Source organism: Oncorhynchus mykiss, chromosome 13, assembly GCF_013265735.2.
Source record: "Oncorhynchus mykiss isolate Arlee chromosome 13, USDA_OmykA_1.1, whole genome shotgun sequence".
NCBI classification, from domain to species: Eukaryota; Metazoa; Chordata; class Actinopteri; order Salmoniformes; family Salmonidae; genus Oncorhynchus; species Oncorhynchus mykiss.
In genome coordinates this window covers 1,591,587-1,618,165 of record NC_048577.1, presented here as the reverse complement: position 1 = coordinate 1,618,165, position 26,579 = coordinate 1,591,587, and the positions used below count along the sequence as shown (strand labels likewise).

At 41.3% G+C, this 26,579-nt stretch overlaps 1 protein-coding gene across 1 annotated transcript in view; it reads right to left on the bottom strand.

The window, feature by feature from the left end:
• Positions 1 to 1,156: 1,156 nt before the first annotated feature.
• Positions 1,157 to 26,579, bottom strand: part of LOC110506155 (zinc finger protein 271-like) — a 30,218-nt gene continuing 4,795 nt past the window's right edge. Inside the window, exons 2-6 of the mRNA XM_036942544.1 lie at positions 25,203 to 25,921; positions 20,649 to 21,000; positions 11,861 to 12,657; positions 7,533 to 7,689; positions 1,157 to 2,349 (exon numbers count right to left, since the gene is read on the bottom strand). Coding sequence (XP_036798439.1) covers positions 1,625 to 2,349; positions 7,533 to 7,689; positions 11,861 to 12,657; positions 20,649 to 21,000; positions 25,203 to 25,921 — 2,750 coding nt within the window. The 3' untranslated portion in view covers positions 1,157 to 1,624. The remainder of the gene's footprint in view (positions 2,350 to 7,532; positions 7,690 to 11,860; positions 12,658 to 20,648; positions 21,001 to 25,202; positions 25,922 to 26,579) is intronic.

The following is a 26,579-nucleotide window of genomic DNA, read 5'->3' as shown; positions in this document are numbered from 1 at the left end:
GAGGTGATATGGTCCTTGACAAGTCTCTCAAAGCACTTCATGATGACGGAAGTGAGTGCTATGGGGCGGTAGTCATTTAGCTCAGTTACCTTATCTTTCTTGGGAACAGGAACAATGGTGGCCCTCTTGAAGCATGTGGGGACAGCAGACTGGTATAGGGATTGATTGAATATGTCCGTAAACACACCGGCCAGCTGGTCTGCGCATGCTCTGAGGACGTGGCTGGGGATGCCGTCTGGGCCTGCAGCCTTGCGAGGGTTAACACGTTTAAATGTTTTACTCACGTTGGCTGCAGTGAAGGAGAGTCAGCAGGTTTTGGTAGCGGGCCGTGTCAGTGGCACTGTATTGTCCTCAAAGCGAGCAAAGAAGTTTTTAGTCTGTCTGGGAGCAAGACATCCTGGTCTGCGACGGGGCTGGTTTTCTTTTTGTAATCCGTGATTGACTGTAGACCCTGCCACATACCTCTTGTGTCTGAGCCGTTGAATTGTGACTCTACTTTGTCTCTATACTTATGCTTAGCTTGTTTGATTGCCTTACGGAGGGAATAGCTACACTGTTTGTATTCGGTCATGTTTCCTGTCACCTTGTCCTGATTAAAAGCAGTGGTTCGCGCTTTCAGTTTTGCCCGAATGCTGCCATCAATCCACGGTTTCTGGTTTGGGAATGTTTTAATAGTTGTTGTGGGTACGACATCGCCGATTCACTTTCTAATGAACTCGCTCACCGAATCAGCGTATTCGTCAATGTTGTTGGACGCCATGCGGAACATATCCCAGTCCACGTGATCGAAGCAGTCTTGAAGCGTGGAATCAGATTGGTCGGACCAGCGTCGAACAGACCTGTGCGCGGGAGCTTCCTGTTTTAGTTTCTGTCTATAGGCTGGAAGCAACTAAATGGAGTCGTGGTAGAGCAGGGGTGTTGTTTACCACTCCACCAGGCTGGAAAAGTGGAATTGATCTGTTTGATCCATTTGTTTGTTTTAATTTTTTCAACATAAATGCACTGGATTCGTTAAGGTCGGTCGTTGGGTTCATTTGTTCAAATCAAATCAAGCTTTATTTATACAGCACATTTCAGACATGGACAAATAAAAACAATGGAAATAAAAACTGAAATATTTACAACAAAACATAAGAGGATAAAAAAACTAAAATAGTGCAACACCACTTTATTTTTTGTTAATCAAATAAATAGAACTCTTTAATTTCAGAACCTGGATTTTGCCCCTCACGAGGCTAATATCCATATCATGCTGAAATCAATGGAACAGGGGACAAACGTTTAGGGTTCTACATTGTGACATCATTAGAATACTCCTACTACAATGTCAAAACATTCTACATTGTGACATCATTAGAATACTCCTACCTCAATGTTAAAACATTCTACATTGTGACATCATTAAAATACTCCTACCTCAATGTTAAAACATTCTACATTGTGACATCATTAAAATACTCCCACTACAATGTTAAAAGCATTCAACTCCTTCATGTATGATGTTTAATCAGATATTTTATCAGAGTATCTTTTGTCATGTTGTTTTCGGCTATGAGACTTCTCTCCGGTGTGTCTTGTCTGGTGTGATTATAAAAGTCCTGACAAAACAAAACTCTTTCCACAGTCACAACAATGGTGATATTTCCTCCCCTGTGTGTTTTCTCTGGTGCTTAGTCAGCTGAGTAGATTCAGTAAAACTCTTCCCACATTGATCACAGCTATAAGGCTTCTCTCCTGTGTGTGTTCTCTGGTGTACAATCAGGCTGCTTGAGTGACTAAAATTCTTGTCACATTGATCACAGCTATAAGGTTTCTCTCCTGTGTGTATTCTCTGGTGTGATTTTAAATATCCTGATATAACAAAACTCTTTCCACAGTCAGAGCAGTTGTAAGGTTTCTCTCCTGTGTGATTGCTCTGGTGTATAGTCAGCTGGCTCAATGTAGTAAAACTCTTCCCACAATGATCACAGCTATAAGGTTTCTCTCCAGTGTGAATTCTCTGGTGTGCTTTTAATGAATCTGATCTTGAGTAACTCTTCCCACAGTCTGAGCAGTGAAAAGATTTCTCTCCCGTGTGTTTTCTCTGGTGTATAGTCAGCTTGCTCGATGTAGCAAAACTCTTCCCACATTGATCACAGGTATAAGATTTGTCTCCAGTGTGAATTCTCTGGTGTGCTTTCAGTGAATCTGATCTTGAGTAACTCTTCCCACAGACAGAGCAGTGGTTAGATTTATCCCCTGTGGGTGTCTGCTGGTGTTTCTTGAGATGTTCTGATGTGGAGAGACTCTGCTGTGCATCATGTTGTTGTTGAGGCTCCCCAGAGGATCCACGATAGTCAAGTCTCTCTCCTGTGTGAACAACAAAGTCAGACAGATGGTTAAAGGAGACAAAAGCAGAAATCCACTGTTCATTTCAGCTAAAAGCCCATGATGATGTGCAATAATTTGTCCTTAATGTTTGAATGCTTTGATAAACGTATTTGACAATTGTCTTAGACAGTCAAGTGAGCAACGATAGTCATATTCTGTCTTATTTATTTCCTATTAGTAGTAAAGTGGATGATTGTAGGCTAGAAACTCTAAGCAGACCGTGTCACCAATACAGGCCCCTCCGATACAGGTCCCTCCGATACAGGCCCCTCCGATACCGGCCCCTCCGATACAGGCCCCTCCGATACAGGCCCCTCCGATACAGGCCCCTCCGATACAGGCCCCTCCGATACAAATTTCTGCAGCTTTGAAGTTCCCCAAGAACATAGTGGCCATCAATCTTAAATTGGAAGAAGTTTGGAACCACCAAGATTCTTCCTAGAGCTCGCCGCCCGGCCAAACTGACCAATCAGGGGAGAAGACCCTTGGGCACCCAAAGACTCTCAGACCATGAGAAACAAGATTCTATGGACTAATGAAACCAAGATTGAACTCATGGGCTTGAACGCCAAGCGTCACATCTGGAGGAAACTTGGCACCATCCCTGCAGTGAAGCATGGTGGTGGCAGTATCATGCTGTGGGGATGTTTTTAAAAAACATTGAATGCATTTTTAGAATAAGGCTGTGAAAGTGGAAAAAGAAAAAAGTCAAAGGAAATACAGCCATTTAAAATGGTAAAAAGTCAATAACTAATTAATTATCACAGAAACATCAAACTAGATATGATTTATCCTATAAATGTCTAGCATACTTTTACAACCTTTGTTTTGTTTCCTCTGGGGGAAAGTTAGCTAGTTGGTGGGGGCATCTATAAAATGCTTCATTTCAATTCAAAGATTCATGCTACTGAAAAGAAAATAAGTGATTAATAACTAGTTTGTTTTAGTTTATCCAACACATTGGTTTCCTTCACAGCATTTAAAAACAAAATGTTTTTACCTCCTCCTCCCTCTCCACCTGGCCTCTCCCTCTCCTCCTCCTCCACCTGGCCTCTCCCTCCCTCTCCACCTGGCCTCTCTCTCTCCTCCTCCACCTGGCCTCTCCCTCCCTCTCCACCTGGCCTCTCCCTCCCTCTCCTCCTCCTCCCTCTCATCCTCCTCCACCTGGCCTCTCCCTCTCCACCTGGCCTCTCCCTCTCCACCTGGCCTCTCCCTCTCCTCCTCCTCCTCCACCTGGCCTCTCCCTCTCCTCCCGGCCTCTCTCTCTCCTCCTCCACCTGGCCTCTCCCTCTCCACCTGGCCTCTCCCTCCCTCTCCTCCTCCTCCACCTGGCCTCTCCTCCTCCTCCTCCACCTGGCCTCTCCCTCTCCTCCTCCCTCTCCACCTGGCCTCTCTCTCCACCTGGCCTCTCCCTCTCCACCTGGCCTCTCCCTCTCCTTCTCCTCCACCTGGCCTCTCCTCCTCCACCTGGCCTCTCCCTCTCCTCCTCCTCCACCTGGCCTCTCCCTCTCCTCTCTCTCTCCACCTGGCCTCTCCCTCTCCTCCTCCTCCACCTGGCCTCTCTCTCTCCACCTGGCCTCTCCCTCTCCTCCTCCTGGCCTTTCCCTCTCCTCCTCCTCCACCTGGCCTCTCCTTTCCCTCTCCTCCTCCTCCACCTGGCCTCTCCCTCCCTCTCCACCTGGCCTCTCTCTCCCTCTCCACCTGGCCTCTCTCTCTCTCCTCCTCCACCTGGCCTCTCCCTCCCTCTCCACCTGGCCTCTCCCTCCCTCTCCTCCTCCTCCACCTGGTCTCTCCTCCTCCTCCACCTGGCCTCTCCCTCTCCTCCTCCCTCTCTCTCTCCACCTGGCCTCTCCTCCTCCTCCACCTGGCCTCTCCCTCTCCTCCTCCTCCACCTGGCCTCTCCCTCTCCTCCCGGCCTCTCTCTCTCCACCTGGCCTCTCCCTCTCCTCCTCCTCCACCTGGCCTCTCTCTCTCCACCTGGCCTCTCCCTCTCCTCCACCTGGCCTCTCCCTCTCCTCCACCTGGCCTCTCCCTCTCCTCCTCCTCCACCTGGCCTCCACCTCTCCACCTCTGACAACACTGTTGACTAGTTCAGACTAAATATGCACCAACATGTTTAACCCTTTGCCTAATTAAAGGAGAGGTGACTCACCATGTGGCGTATTATAAAGCCAAGGCTTCAGTCGTATCAATGTTAAGCCACTTTGGGTTGGCGGTGGTGCTTCCTTGGCCTTCCTCCTCTCCTTTTACCTACTCCTCTGTTCCACTCTCCTCTCTTCCTCTATCCTCTGTTCCACTCTCCTCTGTTCCACTCTCCTCTCTTCCTCTATCCTCTGTTCCACTCTCCTCTCTTCCACTCTCCTCTCTTCCACTCTCCTCTCTTCCACTCTCCTCTCTTCCACTCTACTCTGTTCCACTCTCTCCTCTGTTCCACTCTCCTCTCTTCTCTGTTCCTCTCTCCTCTGTTCCTCTCTTCCACTCTCCTCTGTTCCTCTCTTCCACTCTCCTCTCTGTCCTTCGTGCATCCCTACCTCACTCCCGGGATTCTGCCTCTTCTCTGTCTAGTAAAGTAAGCCATACACTTGTTATAAAAACGATAGCTTAAGCTTTTAAAAAAGTTAACTAAAGAAAGTTTAATTTAATTCAGGCTGATTTGAGGTTAGCTAGCTAAGTTAAGGTTACCTGACACTCTTATCCAAGCTCCCCCATTTCTCCCCCATTTCTCTTTTGCTGCAGTGGCTGGAAAAATACAATAAACTCATCTGACAAAATAAATAGAAAATAAATAAATGGAAGACTGATAAATATAGCTATCTTGCTAGCACTTGATACAGATCCAAACCAACTAGCTAGCTAACTTGCTAGACTAGTAACGTTAGTTAACCCTGTGTCTATCATCGACATACTGGTGGCTAGTTAAAAGTTACAATTTTCATAGATCTGAATTATGTTTGTAGGTTATAGCTAGCTTATGTAGTTAACTAGTTGGCTAGCTAACGTTAGTCAAACACAACAAGCTAACGTACCTTTATTGGAGCTCTGAGGTTGATTCAAGTGAATTGTGTTTGTAGGTTATAGCTAGCTGATGTAGTTAACTAGTTGGCTAGCTAACGTTAGTCAAACACAACAAGCTAACGTACCTTTATTGGAGCTCTGAGGTTGATTCAAGTGAATTGTGTTTCGCGCCGCAGAGCTTCTGTAACAGTACAAATTTAAACCGTCCCCTCGCCCATACCCGGGCGCGAACTAGGGACCTTCTGCACACATCAACAACTGACGCCTACGAAGCGTCGTTACCCATCGCTCCACAAAAGCCGCGGCCCTTGCAGAGCAAGGGGAACTACTACTTCAAGGTCTCAGAGCAAGTGACGTCACTGATTGAAACGCTATTTAGCGCCCACGCTAACTAAGCTAGCCGTTTCACATCCGTTACACTTCTGTACTACGAACTGGTCACTGGTGAGTTTCTTGACTCTTGAGGCCGCAGCTCACAGAGCTAAATAACCTTCAGAACTGTGTTGAACCCAACAAAGATTATCTATTTACCAAGAAAAAGCGAACGTGAATTTACAGAACTTAATTGTAAACTATGTCTGTTATAAATCGGATGTTTATTTTGGTGTGGCGGCAATGATTCTGACGTGGCGCAGAGACAAATGAACGCAGAGTAAACACTGACTGTATATTTGGGACTGTTCGACTAACAGCCTGTCGACCAAACAATCGACCAGTCGACTGAATGGAATCAGCCCTTACAGCATCATACATCATTATGACATCATAATAGCCATTGATTCTTGAAGAATAGAACTTATAAATGCCTCAAATGTTTCAACTGTATTTCCCACCCAGAAACCAAAACATGAGCAAGTTAAACGCCATTGTTTGTAAACTAACACTGTATAGACTCAAAATCTGATTAAAACTATCATTTTGACCTCATGGGACGGCCATTCCTTGTATTCATAGTGTAGTGAATTCAGGGTGAGGCTCTGAGCTGAACTCAAACCTGGGTCCAGCGACTGTCAACACCTTATAACTGTTACGCCAAGATGTCTGAACTTCTTGACGAGGTTGCTACAATAACTTTCTCTATGAATTTGAGAGAGGGGTCCATTTCTCCAACCCCCATCCGTTTACCAAACCAAGTCCCTGGGCAGCCATTTTGTTGCTGTTTAAATCCTAGATTGCCCCATTAAAAAAGCCATAATCAAATCAACCAATCTGCAGCTCAAACAATAAAGCGTCACTCTGCCACTTCATAAACGTTTATGATGTAACAATGATGTGATGATGTAATTACACATTCCACCACTGTTTAGGTAATAAGATGATGATGGATGTGGCTGGAGAAATGTAACTACTCTCAAATTCATAGACAGACCTATGGATGCAAGGACTGACCATCCATGATATCAACATTATAGTTTTAACCATGTTGAGGATATACAGTGTTGGTTTACATTGTTTCTAAACATTGGAGTAAAAAAAGCTTATTTTGGATTCTGACAGTTTAACTAAGCTGATGTTATAGGCATGTGTTATATTTAAGCAATAAGGCACGAGGTGGTGTGGTATATGGCCAATATACCACGGCTAAGGGCTGTTCTTAAGCACGATGCACCGTGGACACAGCCCTTAGCCGTGGTATATTGGCCATATACCACACCCCCTCGTGCCTTATTGCTTAAATATTCTGTTGCTGTTTAAATACTAGGTTCCCTTTAAAAAGCCACATCATTCAATCAACCAATCTGCAGTTCAACCAATAACAAAGCTGTAATTACACCACTATTTTGGTAATAAGATGATGGATGGGGCTGGAGAAATGTAACTACTCTCAAATTCATAGACAGACCTATGGATGCAAGGACTGACCATCCATGATATCAACATTATAGTTTTAACCATGTTGAGGCGAAACAGTGTTGGTTTACATTGTTTCTAAACATTGGAGTAAAAAAAGCTTATTTGGGGTTCTGATGGGGTACAACAGTTGAACTCAGCTCATGAGGCATGTGTTATATTCTTCAAGAATCAATGGCTATAAATAAATAATTTAAAAGTCCAAATATGGATGTTGTAATTACAGATTTCCCCTTTAACACCAAACATCAGTTCAACTGCAGAGTTTGTGCCTCTGTTGTTAAGACAGTACTTACTAGTGTTAATCAGGGAACGGTTTCTCAAAACCATCTTACGGTTGAGTTCACCGTTAGAACCATTGGATGCCTTAAGTTGCATTTGGGAAACCGGGCCCAGATATCCAGGTTCCTCCTCCTTTTTCGATGTGACAGTAATCTCCCCCTCCTCCCCTACATCCTCCTATTTCTCTTCCTCCTCTTCTTTTACTGTAACATCCTCCTCCTCTTTCACTCTGAACGCGTCTTCCTCTTCTTTCACTGAAACGCCTTTCTCTTCTTCTTTCACGGTAACAGCCTCCTCTTCCTCCTCCTCTTTGACGAGAGCATCTTTCTCCGTCCAGCAGACCGCCTCTTCTTCAGCAGGAAGAGAGTAGTTTAGTGAACTCATGGTCGGGGATGTTAGCTAGGCTAATGCTAACTTAACCAGCCCGCTAGCTAGGCTAATAACAACAACACCTTAAATATGAAATTAAATCGGATAGACGACAGAAGTGGGTTTAAAACACAGCGGCTAATATACACGAAAGCGTCTAAAGAGTTTTATTGGTTCGTCTATTTTGTCTATCAAGCTACCGAGGTGTCTGACTAACTGTTTCTGCTGCAGAAAGAAGCGTTCCGTCCACTACATTATACGTCACACTAACAGCATCGCCTTAAAGTCGCAGACCGTCATCTGCTGACTGGAGTGGGAGAAATAGTAACTTAGTTGTAGTCACGATCTGGTTACCTACTTACTATTAAGTACAAACAGTTAAGTTTTTGCGTTATTACATATTTATTAACTTATTTCCGGATATCTTCTAAACTACCCACAATGTACGATGTTGCAATGTCGAATTGATATACTCTGTGCTATGCAGGTCTTATACTATCTCGTCAGTCAGCAACACATCGTGCTCTTCACGGACTGTGTGGACAAAGATTAAACTTTATAACTAACCCAAGATGGACCAGAACCTGTCGTTTCTAATGGGAGCAAATTAATCATCGTGGGCAGAACAAGAGAGGTGGGCAGAGCCAAGCACAAGAAAGAAAGATCCTATTGGCGCGTTTGAGTATTTGTTTGCATATTACCATTAGGGAACGCTGTGAAGTTAACCGGTGTGAAATAACTCAATACGTCCTCGCACTCCTTCAAAACAACGCCATTAAAAAACTTTGGCAAAGGGTAAAGTCTACAAAATGTATTCCACTATGTTTGTTACAGATTCTAGTTAGGGAAACAGAAAACTTTATTGAGATCAAATGTTTAATTGATGAGAAAATCAGCAGAATGTCGGTCAAAATCCATCCGTCTTCTCCCACTGCCGGCCACTAGGCTTCCTCTCATCACCATATTTGGTAGTGAGTGAAAAAGCCAACCGGATGTTTCACATTTATTCCTCAGGTCTGGCTCATTGTTCTATCTGTAGAGGTTGTGTTATTAGGTGGTGGGCTGAAGCTGAAAATAGTGAAATTAATCGATCCCAGTCGAGAGAGGATTTTTTAAAGATTTTTTAGTATTTTTTTAGATTTTTTTTTCAAGGTCCTGGAGTGGCCTAGCCAGTCTCCAGATCTCAACCCCATAGAACATCTTTGGAGGGAGTAGAAAGTCCGTGTTGCCCAGCAACATCCCCAAAACATCACTGCTCTAGAGGAGATCTGCATGGAGGAATGGGCCAAAATACCAGCAACAGTGTATGAAAACCTTGTGAAGACTTACAGAAAATGTTTGACCTCTGTCATTGCCAACAAAGGGTATATAACAAAGTATTGAGATAAACTTTTGTTATTGAGCAAATACTCATTTTCCACCATAATTTGCAAATAAATTCATTAAAAATCCTACAATGTGATTTTCTGGATTTTTTTTCTCATTTTGTCTGTCATAGTTGAAGTGTACCTATGATAAAAATTACAGGCCTCTCTCATCTTTTTAAGTAGGAGAACTTGCACAATTGGTAGCTGACTAAATCCTTTTTTTGCCCCACTGTACATATTGCTTATCTTATGTTACCATATGTTACACAATCTACTGCAAGCCCAATGGTTTCTCCCCTCCCTGGTTGTGGACCAGACATCTTTCCTGTTGTTAGTTTCACTGTGGTCACGAGTTGTCTGTTGACCCTTCCTCTTGGCCTATGTACCAACATATTCTCCAACAGACAGCATATAACTCTGTTAGTTTCAACTCTACGCCAAATGTATACATTATTTAGTCATTATTGATCAAAATCCTTCAGCATATCCACCCTTTGACTAAATATTATACATCCAATCATACATCTACGGGTCCCAGACCTGCTGTTTTCAACTCTCTAGAGACAGCAGGAGCGGTAGAGATACTCTGAATGTGGTGCTACAGGTCCCAGACCTGCTGTTTTCAACTCTCTAGAGACAGCAGGAGCAGTAGAGATACTCTGAATGTGGTGCTACAGGTCCCAGACCTGCTGTTTTCAACTCTCTAGAGACAGCAGGAGCGGTAGAGATACTCTTAATGATCGGCTACAGAAAAGCCAACTGACATTTACTCCTGAGGTGCTGACTTGTTGCACCCTCGACAACTACTGTGATTAATATAATTTGACCATGCTGGTCATTTATGAACATTTTAACATCTTGGCCATGTTCTGTTATAATCTCCACCTGGCACAGCCAGAAGAGGACTGGCCACCCCTCCATAGCCTAGTTCCTCTCTAGGTTTCTTCCTAGGTTTTGGAATTCTAGGGAGTTTTTCCTAGCCACCGTGCTTCTACACCTGCATTGCTTGCTGTTTGGGGTTTTAGGCTGGGTTTCTGTTCAGCACTTTGAGATATCAGCTGCAGTAAGAAGGGCTATATAAATACATTTGATTTGAAAAGTGATAAAATGTACATAGTATGCACTGTTTAGACAAGGTGGAAAATATACTGAATATAGACTTTTTTTATTTTTTACATTTCATTTTTTTCAATTGACCCTTTATTTAACTGGGAAAGTCAGTTAAAAACAAATTCTTATTTACAATGAAGGTGGGGAACAGTGGGTTAACTGCCTTGTTCAGAACGACAGATTTTGAACTTGTCAGCTCAGGGATTTGATCCAGAAACCTTTCGGTTACTGGCCCAACGCTGTAACCACTAGGCTACCTGCAGCCCGATACTGAATTTATAGTTTATCATACTAAGATCGACCAAGATGTGTGTTGCTTTTGCACATATTTGTTCATTGGTTTAGCAAGAGTCTGTTGATTGGTCAGTCATTGGGTTCATTTGTTTTGATTGGTCAGTCATTGGGTTCATTTGTTTTGATTGGTCGGTCATTGGGTTCATTTGTTTTGCAATATGTTCAAATCAAATCAAGCTTTATTTATACAGCACATTTCAGACACGGATGCAACACAAAGTATTCACAGGAATTTTATATATATATATTATTAATTAAAAATAAAAACTGAAATATTTAGTACACAACAATCATAAGGATAACAAACTAAAGAATAACAATAAAAAACTGAAAGACTAATGATCACTCTAAGGAAAATAAATTAAAATAGTAAGAATAGGATGTAATATCCAACCAGAAATATAAGCTAGTTTTACTACATTGTTTTATAAACATTTATACAAACTGTAAGTTGGTTGCAAACGTTACTTGAATTGAAAATGTTATGAAATATTCAATATCAAAACCAAATGTACACCCCTTTGTTAATATGTATTGGCAATACTTCACTTAATGGTGAGGCATAGAATAATAAAACATGTATATTTTGTCAGGCTGAATGTTTGAAATATGAGGTGATTTGAGACATGCTTCTTCAGTAGTGGAATAACGACAATTAGCAGAAGACAGTCATCTACATTTTTGGAGTGATAAATTTAAATGTCGGATGCCCCAAAACTAAGAGAAATGCAACACTTATTTGTCGTCACTCATATCGATATCACTTGGAAATACATTTTGCGAGGGGGGGTGGGCGGGGTGTGGTTGCGCGTCCTGTTAAAACTAACAGCTCAAAAACCACACAGAATCTGGGAATAATGTGCACATTTGTGGTTAGAGGACAATTTGTAGACAACAGCTCGCTACATTTTGAAGTGTTGCATTTTGATTCAAGTGGGCCACCAACGAGGTAAATGTAACACAACACTTTGTATGTTTAACTCTTTCAATTCAGAACCTGGATTTTTCGACTACAATGTTAAGACATTCTACATTGTGACATCATTAAAATACTCCTACTACAATGTTAAGACATTCTACATTGTGACATCATTAAAATACTCCTACTACAATGTTAAGACATTCTACATTGTGACATCATTAAAATACTCCTACTACAATGTTAAAACAATCTACATTGTGACATTTCATTGATATCATGGAACAACTCCTTCATGTATTTTCTGATGTTTAATCAGAGATCTTTTATCAGAGTATCTCTTGTCACATTGTTCACAGCTATGAGATTTCTTGCTAAGAGAGTTCTCACATGTGTGTGTTCGCTGGTGTCTTCTTAGTGAATCTGATCTGTGGAAACTCTTCCCGCAGTCAGAGCAGTGGTAAGGCTTCTCTCCTGTGTGCGTTCTCTGGTGTGATATCAGGTTCTTTGACTGAGTAAACCTCTTCCCACATTGATCACAGCTATAAGGTTTCTCTCCTGTGTGGATTCTCTGATGTCTTTTGAGGTCTGATAAAGTGGTGCATCTCTTCCCACAGTCGGAGCAGCGGTGATATTTCTCTCCAGTGTGTATTCTCTGGTGTGATATCAGGTTGCACGACTGAGTAAAACTCTTCCCACATTGATCACAGCTATAAGGTTTCTCTCCTGTATGTATTCTCTGGTGCGCTTTTAAATGTCCTGACAAAAGAAACCTCTTCCCACAGTCAGAGCAGCTATAAGGTTTCTCTCCTGTATGGCTTCTCTGGTGTACTTTTAGGTTCTCTGCTCTTGAGAACCTCTTTCCGCAGTCAGAGCAGTGGTAAGGCTTCTCTCCTGTGTGTGTTCTCTGGTGTGATATCAGGTTGCTTGGCTTAGTAAAACTCTTCCCACATTCATCACAGCTAAAAGATTTCTCTCCTGTGTGTATTCTCTGGTGTAATTGTGATTTTCTCTCTGCCACATCAGCTTCATCATGTTGTTGAGGCTCCCCAGAGGATCCACAATAGTCACATCCTTCTCCTGTGTGAACAACAAAGTCAGACAGATGGTTTAAAGGCCCACAAGAGCAGAAATCCACTGTTTATTTGAGCTAAAAGGTGATCCCCATGATGTTGTACAACAATTTACATCCTTAATGAATGTTTAAATGCTTTTACAAACTTATTTGGCAATTATCTTAAAAAGACAGTCAAGTGAGCAACAATAGACTTATTTTGTATTATTGTTTCCACAGGATGATTCTAGGCTATAAATACATTATTACAGTTGCTGAAACCCGAAGCAGTGTGTCAGATATCTTTTTTTCTGTTGTACAGCTACAGTGCTGCTCTTTGTTCACAAAACATTAATCCGTGGGAAACATATTATTTAGAAAATGAATACTTTCACCAAATTGCCTAAATGGATTCTCTGAACATTATATCACCAGGATCCCCCATTAGGCAAACCTTTAACAGTATTTATCTCACCAGGTTCCCCCATTAGGCAAACCATTAACAGTAGTTATCTCACCAGGATCCCCCATTAGGCAAACCATTAACAGTATTTATCTCACCAGGTTCCCCCCATTAGACAAACCATGAACAGTATTTATCTCACCAGGTTCCCCCCATTAGACAAACCATGAACAGTATTTATCTCACCAGGTTCCCCCCATTAGACAAACCATGAACAGTATTTATCTCACCAGGATCCCCCATTAGGCAAACCATTAACAGTATTTATCTCACCAGGTTCCCCCATTAGGCAAACCATGAACAGTATTTATCTCACCAGGATCCCCCATTAGGCAAACCATTAACAGTATTTATCTCACCAGGTTCCCCCATTAGGCAAACCATGAACAGTATTTATCTCACCAGGTTCCCCCATTAGGCAAACCATTAACAGTATTTATCTCACCAGGTTCCCCCATTAGGCAAACCATTAACAGTATTTATCTCACCAGGATCCCCCATTAGGCAAACCATTAACAGTATTTATCTCACCAGGTTCCCCCCATTAGGCAAACCATTAACAGTATTTATATCACCAGGTTCCCCCCATTTGGCAAACCATTAACAGTATTTATCTCACCAGGTTCCCCCATTAGGCAAACCATTAACAGTATTTATCTCACCAGGTTCCCCCCATTAGGCAAACCATTAACAGTATTTATATCACCAGGTTCCCCCCATTTGGCAAACCATTAACAGTATTTATCTCACCAGGATCCCCCATTTGGCAAACCATTAACAGTATTTATCTCACCAGGTTCCCCCCATTAGGCAAACCATTAACAGTATTTATATCACCAGGTTCCCACATTAGGCAAACCATTAACAGTATTTATCTCACCAGGTTCCCCCATTAGGCAAACCATGAACAGTATTACATTGTCTATTGCTGTATATTTTTTATTTATTTATTTATTTTACCTTTATTTAACTAGGCAAGTCAGTTAAGAACAAATTATTATTTTCAATGACGGCATAGGACATCTTTCACTCCCTCTAGAGCCTTAGACCCGCCCATCTCTCGAAGAATTCACATTGGAACATGAGAATGTGGCCATAACTGCATGTTCAGGGGCAGAACGACAGATTTGTACCTTGTCAGCTCAGGGGTTTCAACTTGCAACCTTCCGGTTACTAGTCCAATGCTCTAACCACTAGGCTACCCTGCCGCCCCTTCAGTGCTGCTCTTTGTTCACGCCCATTTATCATCTTTCACTCCCTCTAGAGCCTTAGACCCGCCCATCTCTCAAAGAGTTCACATTGGAACATGAGAATGTGGCCATGTGATAAAGCAGTGAGGCCTAAAAAAACTAAGATGTCAACAATAAAATACTTTATTAAAATCAAGTACTAAAGGATTACAATTGGCCCAGAAGTCAGGGTTTGCATATAATTGGTAGCATTGAATAGAAAACACTTTGCCGTTTGTCTGATGTCTGAGACTATAACACAATTGATATGGCAGGCAAAAAAATCCAAAGAAAAACAAACCAGATTTTTTGTTGTTGTGAGGTCCCAGGCTCTTATAATAGAAAGGTATGGGTCCTATGTAATTCCGGCTCGCAGATTGCAATTCCTATGGCTTCCACTAGATGTCAACGGTCTTTGGTCATTGTTTCAGGCTTGTTTCTTCAAAAACGAGTAAGAATTTGAGTTTTTGTACAAAGAGTCCGAGTACAATATCAGTCTGTCGTCGCGCGATGAAGAGGACGCGTTTTACTTTTCAATTGAACATACTGCTTTACTGCTTTCCGCTTTCCATTTTAGGGTACCTGAGGATTAAATAGAAATGTAGTTGCGAAATATTATATTATCATAATATAAATAACAAAGTTTAGCGGTAGCTTTTTGGATTCCTTTGTTTGCATGTTGAACGAGTGGATTACTGAAATCGATGGTGCCAACTAAACAGACTTTTTGGGATATAAAGAAGGATTTTATCTAACAAAATGACCATTCATGTTGTAGCTGGGACCCTTTGGATTGCAAACAGAGGAGGATTTTCAAAAGTAAGTGATTTATTTAAAATCGCTATTTGTGATTTTGCGAGGGGCGCCGTCCTCAGACAATCGCATGGTATGCTTTACGCTGTAAAGCCTATTGTAAATTGGACAACGCAGTTAGATTAACAAGAATTGTGGCTTTTAAATGATATAAGATACTTCATGTATGTTCATGAATGTTTAATATTACAATTATTTATTTGAATTGCGCGCCCTCCAATTTCACCGGATGTTGTCAACTGGTGTCCCACTAGCGGGACGGCTAGCCTTAAGAAGTTGTTTGAGAGTGTTGTGCATTGGAAATGCATTGGAAAGCGGCCATCTTATGGGATCCTAACCAACTGTTCCCTTTGGCGTGTTTTCTTCTTCTTCCCCGATCATAACTTTGTAGATAAATACGTTCACGTCACCAAATCATTTATTAAAAGACTGTGTTTCAATGAAGGTCTACAGTAGCCACAACAGCACTCTGTTGGGTTGCACCAGTGTTGGAAAAAAGTACCCAAAATTGACATACTTGAGTAAAAGTAAAGATACTTTAATAGAAAATGACTCTAGTCACCCAGTAAAATTCGACTTGAGTAAAAGTCTAAAAGTATTTGGTTTAAAATATACTTAAGTATCAAAAGTAAGAATAAATATTTTCTAATTTTTATATTAAGCAAACCAGATGGCAACATTTTCTTGTTTTTCAAATGTATTTACGGAAAGCCAGGGGCACACTCCAACCTAATTTACAAACAAAGCATTAGTGTTTAGTGAGTCCGCCAGATCAGAGGCAGTAGAGACGACCGGGTATGTTCGGTTGTTAAGTGCGTGAATTTGACTAGTTTCCTGTCCTGCTAAGCATTCAAAATTTGGGTGTAAAGGAAAATGTATGGAGTAAATAGTAAAAAACATTTTCTGAGGGTAATGTAGTGAAGTAAAAGTAGTTAAAAATATAAATAGTAAAGTACAGATACCCCAAAAATGACTTAAGTAGTACTTTAAAGTATTTTTACTTAAATACTTTACACCACTGGGTAGCACCATGGTGTAGCCAGAGAACTGCTAGCTTCCGTCCTCCTCTGGGTACATTGGCTTCAATACAAAACCTGGAGGCTCATGGTTCTCACCCCCTTCCATAGACTTACACAGTAATTATGACAACTTCCGGAGGTTGTCCTCCAACCTATCAGAGCTCTTACAGCATGAACGGACATGTTGTCCACCCAATCAAAGGATCAGAGAATGAATCTAGTACTGAAAACAGAAGCTACAGCTAGCTAGCACTGCAGTGCATAACATGATGAATCTAGTACTGAAAACAGAAGCTACAGCTAGCTAGCACTGCAGTGCATAACATGATGGATGAATCTAGTACTGAAAACATATCCTACAGCTAGCTAGCACTGCAGTGCATAACATGATGAATCTAGTACTGAAAACAGAAGCTACAGCTAGCTAGCACTGCAGTGCATAACATGATGAATCTAGTACTGAAAACAGAAGCTACAGCTAGCTAGCACTGCAGTGTAGAACATGTGGTGAGATAGACAATAGTTCAAAATTAATGAAAAGCAATAGTGTCATTTTTTTTTAGTTTGACTTACTTAGCTAGCAAATGCAGCTAGCTAGTTTAGCCTACTGAAACACCCTGCTCAAACAGAGGGATGCTATGTTAGCTAGCTGACTATGACAGAGGGATGCTATGTAAGCTAGCTGGCTATAACAGAGGGATGCTATGTTAGCTAGCTGGCTATAACAGAGGGTTGCTATGTTAGCTAGCTGGCTATAACAGAGGGATGCTATGTTAGCTAGCTGGCTATAACAGAGGGGTGCTATGTTAGCTAGCTGGCTATAACAAAGGGATGCTATGTTAGCTAGCTGGCTATAACAGAGGGATGCTATCTATGTTAGCTAGCTGGCTATAACAAAGGGATGCTATGTTAGCTAGCTGGCTATGACTATCTAACACAACACTGGAACTCTTCCAAGTCAAGGCAAGCTTTTGGTTTCACAAAGGAAAACCAACGTGGCATGCCGGTGTAACTGCCAAACTGCTTACTGACTGTACACTGTAAAGTTACCTCATGATTGTAGCAGGTTTACTAACGCGTTAGTCCTATTAGCTGTGTTGACTACGACGTTACTTTAGCTATTATGGTGACAATGATGTAGGCTGTGTGCAGCGGTTATGATGTGGTTTGGCTTGGAAAGGTTTTTTCTCCTGGTCACATACAGCTGATGTGTTGTGCATTGAAGTCCAGAAACGAACATGTGAGAGCGCGTAGATGCGAGAAGGAATAACTCAAATGTTTCTCTCAACCTGTGCACCCTACGTTGTTGTAAACATTAATTTGTGATGGGTAGCAAGCTCATGATGGGTACAGTGAACATTTGAGTATCATCTACCGGGTGAATGAAATATGACAGTCATCCAATATGCTCTTGGTTTCACGTGCCAGTGAGATCCACACAGACAGGAAGTAATCTGACAAGGTACAAATCTGTCGTTAGTTAACCCACTGTTCTTAGGCCGTCATTAAAAATAAGAATTTGTTCTTGACTGACTTGCCTTGTAAAATAAAGGAAAAATAAAAAATAGTGGTTATCTAAAAGGGAACAACCTAAATCTGCCACGTCGAGGAACTATTGTCATTCTCAATGGATGTAAAAACACACTTTGTTTACTTGCTGTTTGAAGAGAAAAAAAATAAATACTTTTTGATTGACAGGAGCACTACAAACAAAAGACAATTAAAATAAATTTACAAAACTAATAAATGGAATGAAATAAACTAACATGTTTCTCACCAGTGTAGCATAGGTTATAAGCTCTGTAAACATAGGTTATGAGCTCTGTAAACATAGGTTATAAGCTCTGTAAACATAGGTTATAAGCTCTGTAAACATAGGTTATGAGCTCTGTAAACATAGGTTATAAGCTCTGTAAACATAGGTTATGAGCTTTGTAAACATAGGTTATAAGCTCTGTAAACATAGGTTATAAGCTCTGTAAACATAGGTTATAAGCTCTGTAAACATAGGTTATAAGCTCTGTAAACATAGGTTATAAGCTCTGTAAACAGCGTGTCCACTCTCACCATGGTAAGACTGTAATAATATTACATGGGGTGCATTAACAGAAGTTACCGTCTCCAAACACACACTGTAGATGAGAAATTATGGTAATGAATGGTACATCTCTCCTCCTGAGTAGTAGTAGTAGTATTAGTAGTAGTAATTGTAGTAGTAGTAGTATTAGTAGTAGTACTAGTAGTAGTAGTAGTATTAGTAGTAGTAGTATTAGTACTAGTTGTAGTATCAGTAGTATTAGTAGTACTAGTAGTAGTCATCTCTCCCACTGGAGTAGTAGTATTAGTAGTAGTACAAGTAGTACTTGTAGTAGTAGTATTAGTATTAGTAGTAGTATTAGTAGAACTAGTAGTAATAGTACTAGTAGTAGTCATCTCTCCTACTGGAGTAGTAGTATTAGTAGTATTAGTAGTATAAGTATTAGTAGTAGTAGTAGTGTATTAGTAGTAGTAGTATTAGTACTAGTTGTAGTAGTAGTATCAGTAGTAGTAATAGTACTAGTAGTAGTCATCTCTCCTACTGGAGTAGTAGTATTAGTAGTAGTAGTATAAGCATTAGTAGTAGTATTAGTAGTATTAGTAGTATAAGCATTAGTAGTAGTATTAGTAGTAGTAGTAGTGTATTAGTAGTAGTAGTATTAGTACTAGTTGTAGTAGTAGTATCAGTAGTAGTAGTATTAGTAGTAGTAATAGTACTAGTAGTAGTCTATACAATGTTATCATCTCCATGGCTTCTTCTCTTGCGAGCTCTCATTGGCTCTTTCTGATCACCATTCTCAAAACGTGTCGTTCCACATCTCACCACTCACTACAAAAGCATTGTAGATTAGGGCCGAAAAAAATCAAACATGTTTTGAAATGATTGGGACATCTGGGACTGTTCAAAGACATGATTGTCTCTCTGACCAGCCGGCATTAAATGAGTGTTGGTGATGGCCGCACACCCCGAACAGGCAATGACATGGGGACTTTGTCCCGATCACAAAAACTTGTCTGACAGCTAAATCAGGGACAGAAATCGTGTCGTCTACACCTGACATGTAGTATACACACCACTTCTTGTAATGTGCCACCCCCACAGCCTTCACAATGGATTAGTCCACTGAGACAGGAGCGAATCAGACAAGTGGATTAGTCCACTGAGACAGGAGCGAATCAGACAAGTGGATTAGTCCACTGAGACAGGAGCGATTCAGACATTTGGATTAGTCCACTGAGACAGGAGCGATTCAGACATTTGGATTAGTCCACTGAGACAGGAGTGAATCAGACATTTGGATTAGTCCACTGAGACAGGAGCGATTCAGACATTTGGATTAGTCCACTGAGACAGGAGCGATTCAGACAAGTGGATTAGTCCACTGAGACAGGAGCGATTCAGACATTTGGATTAGTCCACTGAGACAGGAGCGATTCAGACATTTGGATTAGTCCACTGAGACAGGAGCGATTCAGACATTTGGATTAGTCCACTGAGACAGGAGCGAATCAGACAAGTGTCTATTGTGCCATAAAAAAAATATCTATATTTGCGACTGCTCAACAAAAAGATATTGGTCGACCAACAGCCGATCGATCAAACAATGGACCAGTCGACTAAATGGGGTCAAACATTATATCATTATGACATCATAATAGCCATTGATTCCTGAAGAATAGAACTTATAAACACCTCAAATGACTCAACTGTATTTCCCCCATCTGAAACCAAAACATAAGCTCGTTAAACACCATTGTTCATAAACAAACACTGTATAGCCTCAAAATCTGGTTAAAACTATAATTTTGACCTTCTGGATGTCCAGTCCTTGTATACATAGTGACTGTCAAGCCTTATAATCGTTATGCCAAGATGTCTGAACTTTTTGGCGAGGTCGCTAGGTTTTGGGTTAAGGTTTCTATAATAACTTTCTCTGTGAATTTGAGAGTGGTTACATTTCTCCAGACCCTATCCCTCAGCTGTTTACCAAACCAAGACTCAGGGCAGGCATTTTGTTACTGTTTAAATCCTAGGTTGCCCCTTTAAAAAACCACATCAATCAATCAATCTGCAGTTGAAATAATAACAAATCTGTAATTCCACCACTGTTTTGGTAATAAGATGATGGATGAGACTGGAGAAATGTAACTACTCTCAAATTCATAGACAGATCTATGGATGCAAGGACTGACCATCCATGATATCAACATTATAGTTTTAACCATGTTGAGGCTATAGTGTTGATTTACATTGTTTCTAAACATTGGAGTAAAAAAAGCTTATTTGGGTTCTGATGGGGTACAACAGTTGAACTAAGATCATGAGGCATATGTTATATTCTTCAAGAATCAATGGCTATAAATTAATCATTTAAAATTGCAGATTTCCCCTTTAACACCAAACATCAGTTCAACAATTGCAGAGTTTGTGCCTCTGTATCTAAAACAGTACTTACTAGTGTTTATCAGGGAACGGTTTCTCAAAACCATCTTACAGCTAAGTTCATCATTAGATGCCTTAAGGTGCTTTGGGGAAACCGGGCCCAGATATCCAGTTTCTTCCTCTTCTTCCTCCTCCTCCTTTTTCACTCCAAAAACTGCATCCTCTTCCTCATTCACTCTGAACGCGTCTTCCTCTTCTTTCAATGAAACGTCTTCCTCTTCTTCCTTCACGGTGATAGCCTCATCCTCTACTTGTGTTTGTATTGTAACAGCCTCCTCTTCCTCCTCCTCTTTGACGAGACCTTCTTTCTCCGTCCAGCAGACATCCTCTTCTTCAGCAGGAGGAGAGTAGCTTAGTGAACTCATGGTCGGGGATGTTAGCTAACTAGGCTAATGCTAACTTAACCAGACCGCTAGCTGACTAATAACTACAACAACGTAAATAAGAAATGAAATCGGATAACTAACTAGATGACAGGAGTGGGATAAACCACATTGGCTAATATACACTAAAAAGCTTTATTGGTTCGTCTATTTTGTCTAGCAAGCTACCGAGGTGTCTGACTAACTGTTGCTGCCGTTGAAAGAAGCGTTCCGTCCACTCGATTATACGTCACACCAGCAGCATCGGCTTAAATTCCCAGACCGCCATCTGCTGACTGGAGTGGGTAACGCAGATGAGTAAAACGTAGAGTTTATATTTAATTTTCAGACAAGTTTAAAGTACAACTGAATGCTTTTATTTACTTTTATTTACAACTGAATGCTTTTATGCTTTAAAAAAAAGCCTGCTTTTATCTACGATGTAACTACAGCCTCTTGTGAAAACGTGAGCCGCTGTCTGATGAAGAGAAACAGACGTATCTAGCTCCCAAAGGCTGAAATTAGATAATAATATGTTTTAGAGTGCACTTAAAAATATTCAGCTGCAATAAGAATTATCTTGATAGTATGAAGAGGTAACTTCATGGACCATTTATCCAATGTATTGTAAAGCTAGCCAATGTTACAGTTTGAATAGCCTAGCCAGCTACTGTAAATGTCCATTGGTGTTTCATTAGCTACCTATCCATGTCAGTTAATAGTATTTTTTAATCATGTCATGATTATATGTCTCATTTCAAGTAACTAGCTGCTGGCTTAACAAAACATTCCAATCATATACAGTACCAGTCAAACGTTTGGACACACAAGGGGTTTTCTTTATTTGTACTCTTTTCTACATTGTAGAATAATAGTGAAACAATACAAAATATATTTTATATTTCAGATTCTTCGAAGTAGCCAAACTTGACTGAAAAATACCCCCACAGCATGATGCTGCCATCACCATAATTCACCGTAGGGATGTTGCCAGATTTCCTCCAGACGTGACGCAATCGGGGGAGAAGGGCCTTGGTCAGGGAGGTGACCAAGAACCCGAGGGTCACTCTGACAGAGCTCCAGAGTTCCTCTGTGGAGATGGGAGAACCTTCCAGAAGGACAACCATCTCTGCAGCACTCCACCAATCAGAAATGTATGGTAGAGTGGCCAGACGGAAGCCACTCCTCAGTAAAAGGCACATGACAGTCCGCTTGGAGTTTGCAGACTCTCAGACCATGAAAAACAAGATTCTCAAGATTCTTGGCTTAAATGCCAAGCGTCACGTCTGAAGGAAACCTGGCATCATCCCTACGGTGAAGCATGGTGGTAGCAGCATCATGCTGTGAGGGTGTTTTTCAACGGCAGGCACTGGGAGACTAGTCAGGATCGAGGCAAAGATGAACAGAGCAAAGTACAGAGAGATCCTTGATGAAAACCTGCTCTAGAGCACTCAGGACCTCAGACTGGGGACCAACGTTCACCTTCCAACAGGACAACGACCCTAAGTACACAGCCAAGACAAAGCAGGAGTGGCTTCGGGACAAGTCTCTGAATTTCCTTGAGTGGCCCAGCCAGAGCCCGGACTTGAACCCGATCGAAGACCTGAAAATAGATGTGCAGCGACACTCCCCTTCCAACCTGACAGAGCTTGAGTGGATCTGCAGAGAATGGGAGAAACTCTCCTAATACAGGTGTGCCTAGCATGTAGCGTCATACCCAAGAAGACTCAAGGCTGTAATTGCTACCACAGGTGCTTCAACAAAGTACTGAATAAAGAGTCTGAATACTTATGTAAATGTGATATTTCCATTTTGGAAAGTATTCAGACCCCCTTGACTTTTTCCACATTTTCTTAGATTGCAGCCTTACTCTATAATATATAATATCGCTGTTTTCCTCTCATCAATCTACACACAATACCACATAAAAAAAGCAAAAACAGGTTTTTAGAAATGTTAGAATATTTATAAAAAATGTAAAAACAGAAATATCAGACCCTTTGTATTCCATAGTATTCAGACCCATTTTCTATGAGACTCAAAATTGAGCTCAGATGCATCCTGTTTCCATTGATCATCCTTGAGATGTTTCTACAACTTGATTTCCTTCCAGCTGTGGTAAATCCAATTAATTGGACATGATTTGGAAAGATATACCCCTGTCCATATAAGATCCCACAGTTGACAGTGCCTGTCAGAGCAAAAACCAAGCCATGAGGCCAAAGGAATTGTCCGTAGAGCTCCAAGACAGGATTGTGTCGAGGCACAGATCTGGGGAAGGGTACCAAAAAATGTCTACAGCATTGAAGGTCCTCAAGAACACAGTGGCCTCCATCATTCTGAAATGGAAAAAGTTTGGAACCACCAAGACTCTTCCTAGAGCTGGCCGCCCAGCCAAACTGAGCAATCAGGGGCAAAGTGCCTTGGTCAGGGAGGTGACCAAGAACCCGAGGGTCACTCTGACAGAGCTCCAGAGTTCCTGTGTGGAGATAGGATAAACTTCCAGAAGGACAACCATCTCTGCAGCACTCCACCAATCAGGCCTGTATGGTAGAGTGGCCAGACAGAAGCCACTCCTCAGTAAATGGCACATGACAGCTCTCTTGGAGTTTCCCAAAAGGCATCTAAAGGACTGTCATGGAAATTCAACAAAGGGACACTCAAAGTCAATAGTTAATTCATCATTCTTTATTGTCAGCTTGCTGGAGAGGTTCCAACCAACTCAATGCACCAATAGTACACGTCTGTCAGGAGCTGTACAGGGGCAGTCCCGTTAGTTCTCGTATGTACTGCAGACAAGTTATATTTGTAGGATTTAGCTTATTAATTATTCATAATTAATTAACGCTTGCACTCCTTTTAACGCCATTCTAACGCAAAACGTAGTACACTCTGTTTGTTACAGATTTTAGTTATGGAAACAGAAAACTGTATTGAGATCAAACGTTTCATCTATGAGAAAATGTGCAGAATGTTGGACAAAATCCATTTCACTCTATCATCTCCCACTCATCTTTCACTGCGCTTCCTCTCATCGCCATATTTGGTAGTGAGTAAAAAGTACATCCTGCTCCTCTCCTCTCTACCTAACGTCCCCTCACAGTCCCTTCAGTTTCCATTTAGTCCCGTTAGATTGGCTGCTCAGCCTACCTAAATTATCCCTCACCCATCATAGCCCTGCAAATTCCCAACCAATCAGAGCGCTTCGAAATGCGCATCTGGACACTACACTCGCCCACTCAGGTCAGAGTGTTGTCGTTGTCCGAAGGGAGAAGACGCCAGTTTGTGACGCCACTTTTTATTGTCGACAGTAACAGTAACACAAATGTCTGAATGTTGTGAGTGCATCGAAATATAAGCATTTCACTGTTGTATTCGGCGCATGTGACAAATAAACATAATACAATTAGATTTGATAGTTCAGACATACAGTACCAGTCAAAAGTTGGACACACTCACTACTCATTCAAGGGTTTTTCTTAATTTTAACTATTTTCTACATTGTAGAATAATAATTAAGACATCACAACTATGAAATAATGCATATGGAATGTAGTAACCAACAAAGTGTGAAACAAATCTTTTTTAAACGAGCTCCTTATAAGCACCAAAAACGCTGTTTTGACAACTGGCAATAAATCTATTGGGGGGAAATCAGGTTGAAACTGCTGTTGAAACTAACAACTAAAATAACACGTGGAAATGGGAGATATCTTTTGGAATTTTAACATCTTTTATCTCACTGGTTAGATAATCTGCAGAAGACAGTCAGCTACATTTCGGAGTGATGCATTTAAATGTAGAGGTCCCCAGAACGAAGAGAAATGCAACACTTATTTGTCATCACTCATATCGAAATCAAGTTGAAATCAATTGCGCGAGAGAGGGGGGTATGAGGTTGCGCATCCTGATTAAACGAACAGCTCTGAAACCACATGGAATCTGGGTTTAATGTGTACATCACTGGTTAGAGGACAACTTGTGGTAAACAGCTAGCTACATTTTGAAGTGTTGCATTTTGATTCAAGTGGATCACCGACGAGATAAGTGTAACGCAACACTTTTTGTTAATCACATAAATAGTACTCTTTCAATTCAGAACCTGGACTTTTCACCTGATGAGGCTAATATCCACATCATGATGAAATCAATAGATCAGGGGACAAACGTTTAGGGTTCTACATTATGACATTTTATTGATATCATGGAACAACTCCTTCATGTATTTTCTGATGTCTAATCAGAGATCTTTTACCAGAGTATCTCTTCCCACATTGATCACAGCTATACGATTTCTCTCCTGTGTGTGTTTTCTGGTGTGCAGTCAGCTTGCTAGATGAAACAAAACTCTTCCCACATTGATCACAGCTATAACATTTATCTCCTGTGTGTGGTCTCTGGTGTACAGTCAGCTGGCTAGATGAAACAAAACTCTTCCCACATTGATCACAGCTATAAGGTTTCTCTCCCGTGTGAATTCTTTGGTGTGTTTTCAGGCTGCTTGGAACATTAAAACTCTTCCCACAGTCAGTGCAGCTATAAGGTTTCTCTCCCGTGTGAATTCTTTGGTGTGTTTTCAGGCTGCTTGGAACATTAAAACTCTTACCACAGTCAGTGCAGCTATAAGGTTTCTCTCCCGTGTGAATTCTCTGGTGTCTTTTCAGGCTGCTTAGATCAGTAAATCTCTTCCCACATTGATCACATCTATAAGGTTTCTCTCCTGTATGGATTCTCTGATGTCTTTTGAGGTCTGCTGAAGATGTGAATCTCTTCCCACAGTCAGAGCAGTGGTGAGGTTTCTTCCCTGTGCGTTTCCGCTTCTGTTTATTAAGATGTTCTGATGCGGAAAAACTCTCCTCTGCCTCTTCAGCTTCATGATGTTGTTGAGGCTCCCCAGAGGATCCACGATCGTCACGTCTCTCTCCTGTGTGAACAACAAAAACAAAGTCAGACAGAAGGTTAAAAGGCCCACAACAGAAATCCACCGTTTATTTTAGCTGAAAGGCCTCATGCCCATGATGTTGTGTACAAACTTGTTTGACAATTGTCTTAAAAAGACCAGTCAAGCAACAATAGCCATATTTAGTCTTATTTTCTTCACCTTAGTAGTAAAGTGGATGATTTTAGGCTAGAAATACGTTTTTAAAGTTGCTGAAATCCTAAGCAGTGTGCCAGACGACTTTTTGATCACCAATATAGGCCCCATTCTGTGTTTGCTAAAATTGCCCCACAAGGGCCGATGCACACACAATTTGGTTGCAGAAACTCTTCCCTGCTAATGAGGAAACCGCTAGTTATGGATGTAGTATATCTGGTAATGAGGAAACCACTAGTTATGGATGTAGTATATCTGGTCATCAGGAAACCACTAGTTATGGATGTAGTATATCTGCTAATGAGGAAACCACTAGTTATGGATGTAGTATATCTGCTAATGAGGAAACCACTAGTTATGGATGTAGTATATCTGGTAATGAGGAAACCACTAGTTATGGATGTAGTATATCTGCTAATGAGGAAACCACTAGTTATGGATGTAGTACTGTATATCTGCATATATCTGTATATCTGAAACTCACATT